The sequence below is a fragment of the Gekko japonicus genome, unplaced genomic scaffold (genome assembly GCF_001447785.1).
Source record: "Gekko japonicus isolate JY-2015 unplaced genomic scaffold, Gekko_japonicus_V1.1 scaffold1482, whole genome shotgun sequence".
Classification (NCBI taxonomy): domain Eukaryota; kingdom Metazoa; phylum Chordata; class Lepidosauria; order Squamata; family Gekkonidae; genus Gekko; species Gekko japonicus.
The window spans coordinates 375,130-389,848 of record NW_015169822.1 but is presented as its reverse complement, the minus strand read 5'-3'; the positions used below and the strand labels follow the sequence as shown (position 1 = coordinate 389,848).

The 14,719-nt window shown below is 43.7% G+C and overlaps 1 protein-coding gene across 1 annotated transcript in view; it reads right to left on the bottom strand.

Annotated features, from left to right (window-relative positions):
* Positions 1–3,372: 3,372 nt before the first annotated feature.
* Positions 3,373–14,719, bottom strand: part of AKR1D1 (aldo-keto reductase family 1, member D1) — a 72,325-nt gene continuing 60,978 nt past the window's right edge. Inside the window, exons 7-10 of the mRNA XM_015417216.1 lie at positions 11,679–11,788; positions 9,657–9,822; positions 7,823–7,905; positions 3,373–3,774 (exon numbers count right to left, since the gene is read on the bottom strand). Coding sequence (XP_015272702.1) covers positions 3,732–3,774; positions 7,823–7,905; positions 9,657–9,822; positions 11,679–11,788 — 402 coding nt within the window. The 3' untranslated portion in view covers positions 3,373–3,731. The remainder of the gene's footprint in view (positions 3,775–7,822; positions 7,906–9,656; positions 9,823–11,678; positions 11,789–14,719) is intronic.

The following is a 14,719-nucleotide window of genomic DNA, read 5'->3' as shown; positions in this document are numbered from 1 at the left end:
CAGACTCAGGGCGCTTAAACGGCTGTCTTGATGAATCTGTTTCCTTTTGTTCTGGAGATGACATCATAAAAGGGGGGGGGATGGATGTGTGTGCTTTGGAAACAAGTTGCAGGCCACTGAGATTGGGTCCCAGTATAGATGTTGTTGTAGTGACTGAAAAGAACTGACTGACTTCCCATTGGTTGGAGCCTGACTGAAAGCTGGCTTTGAATTGTGCTAAGCCTGGCATCCCCAACCTTTTTGAGCCTGTGGGCACCTTTGGAATTCTGACACACCGTGGTGGGTGCAGAGCCACAAAAGGGCTGCCATAGTTTACTTTCAGTCACAGAATGAAGATCTTTGTGATAAAAAACATGGTCTAAACAAGTGCTGGCAAACCTAGTCAGTCAACCCTGCTTAGCTTCTGAGATCTGACAAGACTGAGCTTGCCTGGGCTATCCAGGTCAGACTCAGGGCGCTTAAACGGCTGTCTTGATGAATCTGTTTCCTTTTGTTCTGGAAATGACATCATAAAAGGGGGGGGGGGGAAATGGATGTGTGTGCTTTGGAAACAAGTTGCAGGCCACTGAGATTGGGTCCCAGTATAGATGTTGTTGTAGTGACTGAAAAGAACTGACTGACTTCCCATTGGTTGGAGCCTGACTGAAAGCTGGCTTTGAATTGTGCTAAGCCTGGCATCCCCAACCTTTTTGAGCCTGTGGGCACCTTTGGAATTCTGACACACTGTGGTGGGTGCAAAGCCACAAAAGGGCTGCCATAGTTTACATTGTCACAGAATGAAGATCTTTGTGTTGTGGCAGCTGCTCTAAAGCATTTTTATAAATCTGCACAGCCAATCAGAAGCCTTGCTGAACAAACGCCCCACGTGGCCCCACCCACTCTTACAAGCATTTGACAGGCCCCAAGAAAGGTGTTGGCAGGTGCCACAGCGCCCACAAGCACCAAGTTGGGGATCCCATATGCTAGAAAGTGTTAAAAGGCCTCATCCCGAATATTCTAGCCTGGCTTAGTATATCTTGGCATAAGCACAGAACAGCTGACTGACTACTGCAAACAAGTGATCACTTTGAAAAATTTCATTTTAAATACCTGTACTATTTATGGTGTGATCATTGCTACTAATTAGGAATATTCCTAACTGTACAACCCAAAAAGAGGACATTGTCATCAGTTTTTTAAAAGAGCCCAAAAGAGGACAGACACTAAAAAAGAGGACATTTGGTAACCCTAATACATAGCCACATACCACTGATAACTACACTACAAAGTAAGCATCTAACAGTGCAGTGCAGGCCTATCAGAGTTACTAAAGTGTAAACCCACTGAATTCAGGGGCTTAGACTGGGAAATCAGCATAGGATTTCACTGTGAAATATTTTCTGCTTTATACACAGATTTGTGAATTGGTGCTAAATGTTATCTGAAACCTTATTTCTTAATGGCCCGGTACAACGCTAGGATACAAATATTAGAAGCTGTGCTTATTTTAGGTATGACACCCAGTGTCTAGTTTGACCCTGCCCCTCCGGAACCTATACCACTCTCTGGATACTAGTATGTGGCAAACAGTTTACTGCAGACCACAGACAAGGTAACCATGAAGTAAAAGGTGCTTTGGAGCACAGCCATTTAATGCCCTTTATACAGATCCGTACCAGCTGGGGTAGAGAAGTCTGAACATACATTAGGCTTGCCAGTCTCCAGGTGGGAGCGGAGGATCCCCCACTTTTGTGGGCTCTGACCTGCTGCTGGCCGGCAGGGAAACTTTGCCCGCAAACAGACATCCCCATGTCACGTCGCCAATGCACTGACATCACTTCTCGAAGTGACATCATTGCATCAGTGGTGATACTCTACTTTTTGGGCAAAACTCTATGGTTTGTCGCCCCAACGTTGCCAACGCGTCAAAACTCTATGGTTTGTAGCTGTTTTTACAAAAAGTAGAGTGTCGCCCCAACGTTGCCAACGCGATGGTGTCACTTCCAGAATGCCATCCGAATCCCCTCACCAGCAGGAGGAAGGCACCTGGCAACCCTAACACACATACTAGCAAGTTGCTGAAACTTGGGGGGGGGGAAAGAAGAGGAAATGTCAAGGAAGCTTTGTACATACAGTCTTTCCAATAGTAAATTAGCCCCCTAAGGTGATAAAGCAGGGTGAATGTGCTCAAAAGACGGATCATTAAATGCTGGAGTTATTCCTTGCCTCCGTGTTCACAGAGAACCAACTTTGCCCTTCAACAAGGGTGGGAGCCACCTTAAGGAAATTTTTAATTTGGCCCTGTTAAAGATGTAATGAATTTGGGACAGACAGGTGTTTGGCTTCTTTTTGGCAGCAAGAGAAATAAGAGGTCCAACATTAGTTGAATTTAGTATTTTGGATCTTGTGTTGCAGTACAAGCTCAAGTACAGTGGTATAGTAGTTAAGAGCAGTAGATCTGGAGAACCAGGTTTGATTCCCAACTCCTCCACATGAAGCCTGCACATGAAACCAGTCACAGTTTCTCTCAGGACTCTCTCAGCCCCACCTACCTCACAAGGTGCCTGTTGTGGGGAGAGGAAGGGAAAGCGATTGTAAGCCACTTGGAGACTCTTGAAGGTAGAGAAAAGCGGGGTATAAAAACCAGCTCTTCTTCTCATCATCTAATGACCCTAATCTTGTCCTGATAAGTTAATGGCAGGTCTCCCCTAGTTTACAGTAAAATACTCTGATCACAAAAGGAAGTTTCACCTGCATAAGGAGGCAATAACAACTCATTGGAATATTGTTGAATTGCCATTTGCATCAAGACATGCTTAGAAAATTACCCATGCCCATGTGGGCTACAAAGGCCCTGATCACACGGGCCAGATATCGCGGGGGGGAGGCGTGGCTAATTGCCCCGGTGCAGTTTGATGCGCGATTACGCGATCATACGTGCCAGTGGCACAGCACGGGTCCTTCCCTCGGCGCCGGTGGGTAAACGAGGGACCGGAGGGGAATGCCGCGCTCCGGTGCGATCACACCACGGGCGTCTGAAGGCAGCCCGTGGCAAACGTTTACTAGTACCTTGGAGGTACTAGTTTTTTAACTTGCATTGTCGGTGGTAAGCCACGGGTGCGCTCCACTTCCCAGATTCTGGGGTGTGATCGCACCTGGATAATCTGCCCACCATCTGTGCCTCTCCGGCGGCAACTTTGCCATGTGACCGGGGCCTACTAGTAGTATAAGTCGTGCACAGAAATAGACCTGCCACAGGCTTTTAGTAAGCCAGCCTCCCTCTTATACAGTGTAAAGAGGAACACCATAGCCGAGACAACAGAAGACAACATTTTGACCTAGAAGAGGATAGCTTTATTTTTTTAGAAAAAGTTCTGCTTCCAAAATGCGCATCATTTGTTTTGAATCATTGCTACCCTCATGCAACATTTCCTGACTTCACATCTGGCAGTTTAACCAGAGAGATTCTTTAAAATGTGTAGCACCTGACATGTTTGAGAAAAGTAGTGAAAAAAAGTGGAATCCAGAATTTAAGGCAGCAAAATGTGAGTCACAATCTCTAAAATTAGGTGCATGTGAAAACTGAACTGCTCTTCTGAAGGCACCTTGGTTTACATATTCATAAGTGGTGGTATTGAGGAAGTGATTGTGTATTGTGATAAGAGAGTAAAGTTTTTCCATTATAGGAAACAAAAATGAGAGAGAATAAGTGACCACTACATTGAGAATACGTCCTTGGAAGCATCACCGTTTCAGTATTCATCATGGAAGGGATATTCAGGATGGTCCTTCCACCTGTTGAAAATGGGAAGGTATGATTATTATACTGAAAACATACTCCAGAAGAGTGGCTGACATGTTTACCTATCCATTGCTCCCCCAGCCAAAAGACACCCATTCTGTTTGCTATAAGTATAATCTCCCAGTAAATTTTTTTCTGTACAAGCCACCTGGTACAGGGAGAAGTAGAAGAACAGGTAGTTTGTGCATCTAGTTCAAGATGGACCCTGACAGCACAGTGACCACACTCTTCAGAAGGTACAATAAATCTACATAGGCTGTATAACAAAAAAGCATGACTAAAGAACCTGGTAATATTCAGGGCTTTGTACATAACTCTTTGGAATTTAAAATTATTCTTTATGCAGATGATCTTTTATTTTTTGGAACCTTGGTCTTCCATTCCTGCATTAATGGGTATGATTAATACCTTTGGAGATTTGTCAATATTCAATTAATTGGGCAAAATCTGAGTTGATGACAATATATCATGGGGTGTATTTGCCTACAGACATTTTTGGTGTTGCCCAGGTGTCGTTATCTAGGAATACAGTTTCCTAGAGATATTATGCACATGATAAGGCTAAATTTTAACAAGCTAATTGCTGATACATCTTTGGATTTGAACAGATGGGCAACTTTAAACTTGGCTCTATGGGGCAAAGTAAATGCATTCAAAATGAATATTATACCTATGATTACATCTTTTATGAGCAATTCCTTTCTATATGCCTTGCAGACTATACTCATAAAATTAATACTTTATTTTGGAAATTTATATGGGGTTCTCACCACTTCGGGTTTCTTTAAAGAGGATGCAACTTCCATTCAATGAAGGAGGATTTGGTTTCCCTGATTTTAGTTATATCATCAAACATACTTGTTAACTTGGAGTATCCATCCTGGGCTCTTTTGAAGGCATGTTGTCTGATGGCCCTCTCTAAGTGGAATGCATTAGGGTCCACTTATGCTAAAGCTGATCCCATTCCTCTTGCAATTTTTGCAACTAGAGAACAATAGTGTATAATGGCACAGCAATATCAATTTGATCCATTTTCACATGCTAAATTAACATTATGGGTCAATCCAAATGTAAAAATTGTGAAGAAATCTTTTTTATATAGAAGCTTTGGACTGATAGGGGATTTTTCATTGGATCAACTGATAGGTTACGATGTATTTTACACATTTTCTGAGCTGAAGTCTAGGTATGACTTGCCACCTTCTGCAGAGATAGATCAAGATGGGTAGCCATGTTTGTCTGTAGCAGTAGAAAACAGCAAGAGCTCAGTAGCAACTTAGACTAACAAAAGTTGTGGCAGAGTGTGAGCTTTCATGAGTCACTGCTCACTGCTCATTTCTTCTTTTCTACTACCTTCTGTAGAATGACAATACTTAACAGTTTCAACATATGTTGGTATCTAAATATGGCCCTGCAGCATTAAGTGTCTCAGAGTCTCCTTTGCTCATGGAAACTCTAATTGAATCAAGGCAGAAAAACTATAATATTTGTTTATAAATATTTGATGTTAATAAATATGATATGCAGAGTCTCAAGAATGAATGGATCACCCTATTTTGCAAAAGCAATGGGATATGGCCTTTATACCTGTTATCTCCATGGATCTTGAGACCTTCTGAGCAAAAAATTATGTTTAGGATATACTGGAGACCACATCGACTCTTTAGCAAAAGCAGGGCTATTTTTGGGCAGGAACGCACAGGAACGGAGTTCCGGCTGGCTCCTGAGTTGGCCATGCCCAGCAGGAGCTCATTAGCATAACAGGCCACACCCAACAGCAGAAACTCATTAGAATTGGCTACATTAGGGGCGTGTGGCCTAACATGCAAAGGAGTTCCTGCTACAAAAAAAGCCCTGGTTTTGACAACAAACAAGGTAAACAGAATAAGAAGCAAAAGGTGGGTGTGGCTGGATGACCACACTTCTGGTAACATGGGGGTGTGGCCTGATATGCTAATGAGCTGTACTATCAGGGGTTTGGCCTATTATGCTAATGAGTTCCTGCTGGGCTTTTTCTACAAAAAAAGCCCTGAGCAAAAGATTGAGTAAAGTGTCTAATTGTTGGTGTTGTAACTCACAGGACACGTCCCTTAAACATATGCTTTGGGCATGTCAAGTCATTTGTGTTTTTTTCTGGGAAGAAGTTATTACTTGTATCAATTTCGTATTAGAATGTTCATTCCTTTTTCAGGAGGGTCTACATACTTTTAAATTGTTTGCTTGTCTCCTGGAGGATAACCAATGGTCAATGAAAATGGACCCTCCGTGCCCTTACTACAGCTACAAGACTCATACTACAACACTGGAAATATAAAAGCCCACCTCTAGTAAATGAATGGATTGAGGACCTTAGAACTCCATCAGTGTTTGAACGCATGGCATATAGACAGCATTGCACATGGATTTATATTTAGATATTTGGAAACCGTTTATACAAGCTTATGTGTAGATCCACAACCACTGTTGGTATATATTTTTCTTTATGTTTATCCTTTTTTTCTTTTTAAGTTTATTTTCTTTTTCTGTGTTTTTTTAAGGAAATAAAAAGGGGGGGGGAAAGAAAATGTATTTCTTTACTGTTCCTCTAAACAAGTTGCATTGCATTATATTTCTACAATACAGTTTACACAATTATAAGGGTTTGTTTTCTTTAGGAAACATGCTGCCTTGAGCCAGAACACCTCTGAAAAAAAGATAATTTTCATCTTGCAATACTGATGGAGAATCAGCGCATGGCTATGGTAAGACCATCAGACTGGAAACTGGGACATCTGGGTTCAAATCCCCATGCAGCAATGAAACTAATAGGGATGCCCTTGGTCAATTGCTCTTGCAGCCTAACCTACCTCTGAAAAATCTAAAGAAGTGTTCATGCACATGAAAGTTTATTCCCAGAATGAAACTTTGTTGGACTTAAAGGTGCCACTGGACTCAAACTTTGTTCTGCTACCTGGTATTATGAGGATAAAGTGGTCCCAGGTTCCGTCCCCAACATCTCCAGTTTAAATGATCAGGTAGTAGGTGATGTGAAAGACCTCTGGCTGGAGAGCCACTGCATACTGACCTTGAGAGAACCATGGCCTGACTCAGTATAAGGAACCTTAGTGCATTCAAGTCTTTCATAATTTTTATGCATCTCTTCTTCCAAAGCTAGCATACATGGTTCTCTCTTCCTCTGTTACATCCTCCGATCAACTGTGACATATATTAGGCTGATCCAATCTGACTGACTCGAAGGACCTAAAAAGGCAGAGCTGGGAACTGAGCTCAGATCTCACTACTCCTAGCATGACACTCTGACTAGTACTCCACACTGGCTATTCCACAACTGCCTCTCCGTAAGCATGGCTGCAGTATATTGACAGCAGAGGCTATCAACGTTACACCAGGGTGGTTTTAATAACCGTGTCCTGGTCACACATGCAGTAAGCCAAACACCACTGCATTTGTTTAGCTCCTTGAGCTGGCAAAGGATAAGATGATCTGGCTTTTTTTTGGTTTGGCTCTCATCTCCTCCTCCCCCCTCCCCGGTCTTCCAGCTCCATCAGCGAATCCTCCCATCGTCCAAATGAGACCTGGCTGCCCCCTCCAATTAAACTTCTGGGACTTGAACTGCTGGCTTCTGGATGCCTTTGTGGGTTATGTAAGGACAGCAATGTCATCCATGTCCGCTTCCAGAAGTCTGTTAGAAAGGAAGCTGGCATCTGTCAGTGCAATTCTTCTCAAATCCATTTTGTTGCAGATTTGCCAATTAAAGGGGGGGGGACCTTCAGTGGTGCGGTCCCTAGCTAAGATTTAGGAACAGCATAAAACTATCACATAATGTGTGCTTCATGCTTTATTTTCTCTTTCCAGAAATCATGTAGGTCATCTGAGGCTCTGGAACACACACACACACAGCTGCCACCCCTGGGGAACTTCCCAATAAACTATAGCAGCCCTTAGCTAACTTAAGGCCAATTTAGGCATATTACTGGCAATTCTGTGAACGAGATCCCCACACAGCCTTTTAAAAAGCAGGTGTGCCAGTCCAGTACTTACATTAACATCTCCACATAGCGGATATTTTTGTTCAGCGCTTCAATCTCCTTCATTTCCTTGTCGGTGAGGGAAAAGTCAAAGATCTAGGGGTAGGAGGAGGAGAAGAGGAGAAACAAACACTAGTTATTTTCTGCCTCGGGGTTACTAAGTATATAGTTGGTTTTTAGTGCTCTCAATGTATATAGTTCAATTTTAGTGCTCTCAATGTGACAGATGCTCTCGTGGATTCTGCCATCCAAGGGCCGAGTGACACAGTTTAGAATAATAAAGCTGTAAATGTTCCCTCTAAGCTGAGTTAGTGTGAGCTAGCTCACAACTTTTTAGCCTCCGGCTCACACAGTTTTGTCTCAGCTCAGGAAGCATGTCTCCAGAGCAAACTAATTTATGCAGTAGCCAATTTGCTCGCTCACAACTTTAATGCCAGTAGCTCACAAAGTAGAATTTTTGCACACAAGACTCCACAACTTAGTAGGAACACTGGAAGGACCTCCAGGGTCATCTAGTCCAATCCCCTGCACAATACAGAGAATTCACAAATACCTTCCCCCCCACACCCCCAGTGACCCCTGTTCCACATCCAGAAAATGACAAAAAACCTCCAGGACCTGTGCCATGGCCGGCACTCAGGTATACAATCTGGCTGCTCACCTTAAAAAAGCACTCATTCTCTTGGTGTTGTGAGGGGGGAGAAAGAGCTGATGGTTTCCTTCCTGCCCTGCTTTTGGCAGTGAAAGGGGGGAGGGCTTTATGACCCTTTTCTCTAGCTCCATGTGCCCAAGGACGTGCCTTCTTCCAAGAAACTCATGGGAGCTATCCCATTTCATGCTCGCAGCCACCATGCAAGGTAGGTTAGATGGAGTGATGATTATGGATCCACTCAGTGAGGACCACGCTGAAAGACGGATTGTAACTCAGGCCAAGTGCAACACTCCAAGTACTATATCTTACTGGCATGTTACCCTTAAGAGCATGTATATGTCCTCCAGGCAGGGCCAACTTAACCATTAGGCACAGTGCCACAATACTTTTAGGGACCCATGAAAATGTTTTAATTTCTTTTAAAATCAGAAGAAAAACATGAACTTTTAGGATCGAAGAACATTTTAAATTTTTTCCTCACATTGGGGGGGGGGAATGAAATGTTTAGGGCCAAGGAAAATGTATTCACTTTTGCCTAAAACAGAAAAAAATGTTGATATATTTAAAGTTATATAAAAATAATTTTAATATTGATATTGTTATGGTGGGAGAGGCCCACAAAGGCAAAAGTGCCTTCAGGGCCCACAGACCGGGGGGGGGGGGTTATGAGCTTCCCCAGGATAGATATGTCCTATGGGATGAATCATCCTTTGGCTCTTTTGGCTTGCATTCACTGGGCAAAGTCTTCTTCACTGTGTGTCACTAACAAGATTCCTTTTGAAGTTGTTTGCATAACCAAGGATTTTTTGTGTGTGGAGGGAACATTGCTAACTTTTTTGGGGGGAGGATAAAGGTTAGATGTGTATCTGCCCAGATAAAGCTTATTTGGAATCTGCTATGGAGAGTTGTACTTGGAAACTGCATCTTGAGGAAGTTGGCTGTAAATTCATGAAAGCTGCTGCTGGTGGTGGTGGTCAAAAGTACCATCAGGTCGTAGCCACTTACAGCAAACCCACAGAAGCAGTTTGCCATTGCCTGCCTCTGCTTAGCAACCCTGGACTTCCTTGGTGATATCCCATCCAAGTACTAAGCAGGACCAGCGTGGCTTAGATTGGGCTAGCCTAGGCCACTGAAAGCTCATACTGGAATAAAATGTGAAGCCTGTGAGGTGTCACAAGACTCCCGTTAGTTTTACCTGGAAGTTCTGCCTAATACGCTCCGGGTTGAAGCTTTTGGGAATGACCACCACCCCTCGCTGAATGCTGAAGCGTAGAGCCACCTGCGCTGCCGTCTTGTTATATTTGTCTCCAATGGCATTCAGCACTGGGTCCTCCAGGAGAGGAGGGGAAGATACGTTGACCCTTGTGGAAAGGAACATGAAACGAAACAGACTTTCCGTACGCAAGAAGCTTAGCACATTTTGGGGAAGGAGGGGAGAGAAAGGGAGAAAAGACTGAAGCAAACAAGGTTTGGAAGCATCACTTTAAATTGCCCCCATCTCCTGGAAGTGTTCAATTCATGGGGTTATATCAGGACAACTTATATGAATTATGGAAACCAGGCCTTTTGCTTTTAGGCGAGCAGGTATGAAGCTTCTCTTTCGGCACTTCCTTCCAACAGACAGGGCATGCTTATCTGCACTCCCTTTCCTGCTCTTTTTGCATAGTAAGGCCAAGGCAGATTTTAGAGCAGGCAAGGAGAAGAATGACCTTTCCCTTCCAAGGACCTGTGCTTCTGCATGAATCACTGGTGTGAGCATGCCTGGAGAAAACAGTGATTCTCCAAGGGAGGGGTCCTGTTCTGTCTGTGTATTGGGAATGACTGAATGACCCAGCCACAACCAGTGTACGGGTGCAGCAAACTTGCTGTCCTTTTGGAAGCTGATATGGAGACCAACCCAGAGCAGTAAATCACAGAGAGATACAGTGGACAGCCTCCTTGGTACATGGGTGCTTTGGGATGATGGGAGCCTCTGCACTTCCTCATGGGACTCAGTTTGGAAATTACTTGTGTAAGACTATCATTTTCAAACTGGAAGGCACACCTCCCCGAGCAGCTGCTGGGGAAGGTGGAAACAGCTTTTTGAAAGCCTGATTCTCCCCCCTCCCCCGCCCCAGTTTCTTGCTACTGCAAGATGAGGAATGCTAGCACTGATACCCGGCTAATTAGACGGCCAGGAATGGCCAGACCCTACTCTCACTTTCCTCGGACATGTGAACTGATCTGTGGTTGGCTCAATGGGTATTACTGCAAAAAAAAAAATTCTAGTGCTTTCAAAAGCCAATGCATTGGTTACTCTCGGCACAGAATTGTTCAACCTTGAGTCACAACAAGCCAGAAGTTTACAGGACAAATCCAGGAAGCTTACACTTCTATCTATCTAGTATGTCAACTGCTAACAATAGATCAGGGAAATAGCTGCAAGGTCATTTCTGCATCTGCACTGGCTTGCAGGGAAAGCTTCAGACCTATGCTGAGCTCAGTGTTCTTAGTCTTTAAAAAGGAAAAGGAACCACTGTAGGTTGCAATTAGGAGCTGCAGAAACGTGGGTCAGGAAGGGATTCTTCAGGATTTTCTTTTATCCCAGTTTCCCCCTTCAGGCTGCCTTACCCACACAGGTGAAAAATTGTAGGTCTGAGGAAAGCTACATAGAACTCTTGGTAACAGGTAACTGGGACGGTGTGGGCTGAACTACAAAATGACTCCGAGAAGGCACCTGGGGCCACAAAATGCAGTGGCTGCCTCCCTCTTCCTTTTGTTTCCAAGGAAAGTCAAGGATGGTTCCTTTCCCTAAGGGTGGATTTATACATTCGCTTATGATTCCCAAAAGAAGAATTAAAATTTGAAAATTATCTCAGTATGATAATGTAAGTTTCCCAATTTAAAAAACACTTTTCAAAAGTTTCTTAAAAACTGAAATGTACAGAAACTGTAATGGCACAATCGTTAAGCCAAATCCAGTGTAAGCCAGATCATCTTCTCTACATGTGATGTTACTATGCCAGAGACTTGTAACCCAGGTGGGTGCTGTGTTGGCATGTTAACAGGGTTTTGTTTTTTGTTTTTTTAAATCCCAGGATGTAGCTATGTGCACACTCAGGTACCTCACTGTCTGATAAAACTGTCAGCAGCTTGTCAGCTTTTGAGAAAACAACAACTATGAAACCCTGTCATTCCACTATAGAAGTTAGCATTTCCAGAGGTAAACATTACTCACCAGGTTTCATCTCTTGAAGTTCCTAGAGGGCTGTACCCAACAAGGACAATGTCGTGCTGTCTGCAAAATTCTAAGAGTTTGGGCTGGGTAAAATAGGGGTGGCATTCAATCTACATAAGAAAAACAGAAACAAACCAGGTTCAGAACAAAATGAACTGGCAAAAGAGATGGTTTACAAAGCCAGGCAGTATGCTTGCTGAAGTCCCATTCCACAGGTGGATGAAAGCACTGAACATCTGTACTGTATTGCTCTCATGGCTATGAAGCCCCAACGGGCTGAATTCCAACAGAATGTTCATGAAAATTCCAACTGCTCAGGGACAAGACTGCAGAAAAGATGGGAACGGACCCTCTGGCAACTGGCCAGAAGAACAAGCAAGACTACCAGCAATGGAATATCAGCTTGGCCCAACAATATAAATTCTAGCTGTCAAACTAATCTCCTTCCCCTATCTTTTCCCTCCACTTACCTTCCCTCAAGGGTCTTATCTTTTTTAGATCGTGAAATCTGAAGGCAGGGCCTGGCTCTCGTTAATAGAGACACCATGGGAGATTAGAAATATGATATAGAAATATAATAAAGAAAAGCTTCTAATGTGTTTGCAGTCCTCTATTAAAAGGACAGGACATTTTGTTCCTACTAGAAGTCCAACTAAGTTGCATGTAGATCTCTTGATATTAGGGTTGCCAACCTCCAGCTGGGTCCTAGAGATCTCCCAGAATTTACAACTGATCACCAAACTACAGAGATCAGTTCTCTTGGAGGTAGGGTTGCCACCCCCCCAATGTGGGTGGGATTTCCCCCGATTTCCCCCCCCGATCCACCCACCGGCCAGCTGGCCAGTGGGAGAGCCCAACCCCCAACGTGCCCCGTGCAATGACACCACCCAGAGGTGATGCCATCGTGCTGGGGATGTCATGTGGGGGACACTCTAGCATTTGGCCAAAAGCTCTATGGTGACCATAGAGTCTTTGGCCAAATGCTAGAGCGTCCCCGTGACATGCCTAGCGTGATAATGTCACTTCTGGGTGACATCACTGTGACGTGCACACTTTGAGCACACACAAGAAGATCCCCAGGAGAGAAGCCTGGAACCCCACGCTGGCAAAAGGTAGGGACCTGTCAACCCTACTCAGAGGAAATGGTACATTGAGAGGGTGCACTTTATGGCACTTCATCCCTGCTGAGCTCCCCCCCTCCCCAAACCCCACTTTCCCCAGGCTCCATCTCCAATTTCCAGGACTTTCCCAACTTGCAGTTGCCAACCCTACCCAAACATTTTAACGTATACACAAAATGCAGCCATGAAATGGTGATTTATTTTTTTAAAACCTTTTTTCCTTGGCAGTTTTTCTGTTAAAAGTCACTTCACACATGCTTTCCCCTTTAGGTAGAGGGATAGGGGGATACTGAACTGACACCTATCTCTCTGCCCTTCTTGAGCATATATATGCATGACTTTCATCAGAAAAACCGCCAGAGGGGAAAGAAGCTCTTCCCTTATCTGCATTTTCCAATTCCTACCTCCTGCATTAAAAAGAAAAGGAGGGAATTTTTTACCCAGGATCAAAGCTATAAAAATATTACATCTTGCCCCAGTTAGTTAAAGGTCACTCCCAGATTCAGTTGGTATTAATCTCTCCCTCCATGAGGCCGTTGGGTGGAGGAGACAGCATCGGGGCAATCGGCTTCAGACTTCCTGTAGAGAGGCCCTAAACTAGGCCTTGATGAAGCTTGTTTAAATGGGCATTCAGATTACCTCAGAGGATCAAGTCACACACAAAAAATGTTGACACTGTGGAATGTAAGCTACTGTACTGGAGGATGGTGATCACTAGAATTGACAATAAAGCAGTCCTATCAGAAAACTTGTTTTAGAAGTAGGTGGACCTGCTGCTGGGGGGGGGGCGAATGGGGGCAATTGCCCTGGGGCCTCATACATGAAGGGAAGGCATAGACATATACATTAATCACAGGCAACAATGCCTCATCCAGAACTGTTTCCTCCACACAATGGGATCCTCTGCTAGAAATCTGTTTTGATGACCGTATTCAAATGCGCTCCAAGAAAAGCAAGAAGATGATACAACTTTCCCAATAATATTACTTACATTATTATGAAACATGAGCAAAATATCTGCAGAAGTAGTTCTCTACTTTGCAAGTCAACCCAGCAGCATTTTTTCTGCTTTCAGTTTTCAGGACGTACAATTGTGTCAGATTCTGACCTCAAATGAAGATAGTTTTTAAAAAGATTTTTAATTTGTTCTCCCCCCCTATTTGTTTTATCCCCCCATATTTGTTTTTCCCCCCCAGCTGAGGAAAAAAATTACACCGTGGGGGGGAGGGACTAGGGGGCTAGAATGATAATTCAGCCCTCAAGTGTCTCCAGGGCCGGATTTAGACTTGCTGAGGCCCTAAGCTATACAAAACCCTGAGGCCCCCTACTGTTTTAAATTACATCAGCTGGTCTCAGAAAAATTTAAAATATATACGCCTTTTTAATATTTGAAATCATTTTTTATATTGTGTTTTTATTTGAGGCCCCAGCAGATTGCGAGGCCCTAAGCTGTATCTTATTTAGCTTATGCGTAAATCCGGCACTGAGTGTCTCAAAAAAAAGGTCTGACTTTAGTTTAAAAATCCGGAATGGAGGAAAGTGGACTAATTTTGCCCTGGGCCTCTGAGAACTCTTGCTGACCCAGTTCATTTTCTACCCAGGCCAAAGTCTTGTAGCTACAAAATGGAACACATTCCACACAGCTGTCTCCTTTTACCCCACAACTAATGGCATGAAATTTACCGTAATGCAAGGGCCCCAGCTCAGCATTTGTTCCAATTCATGTTAAATCTCTTTTTCTCACACTGGAAAACGTCCTCAGCTAGGCTAGTCAAAATGTTTCCAATTGCAAGTTCAGCCTGATCTGGTAGAACACACTGACCCTCTCGGGTTGCCAAGAAAACCATGTTCCAGCCCTCATAGTGGATTCTGTGTTGAGAGCTTAGAAATTCATCATCTGTTAGATAATCGGACCCATAA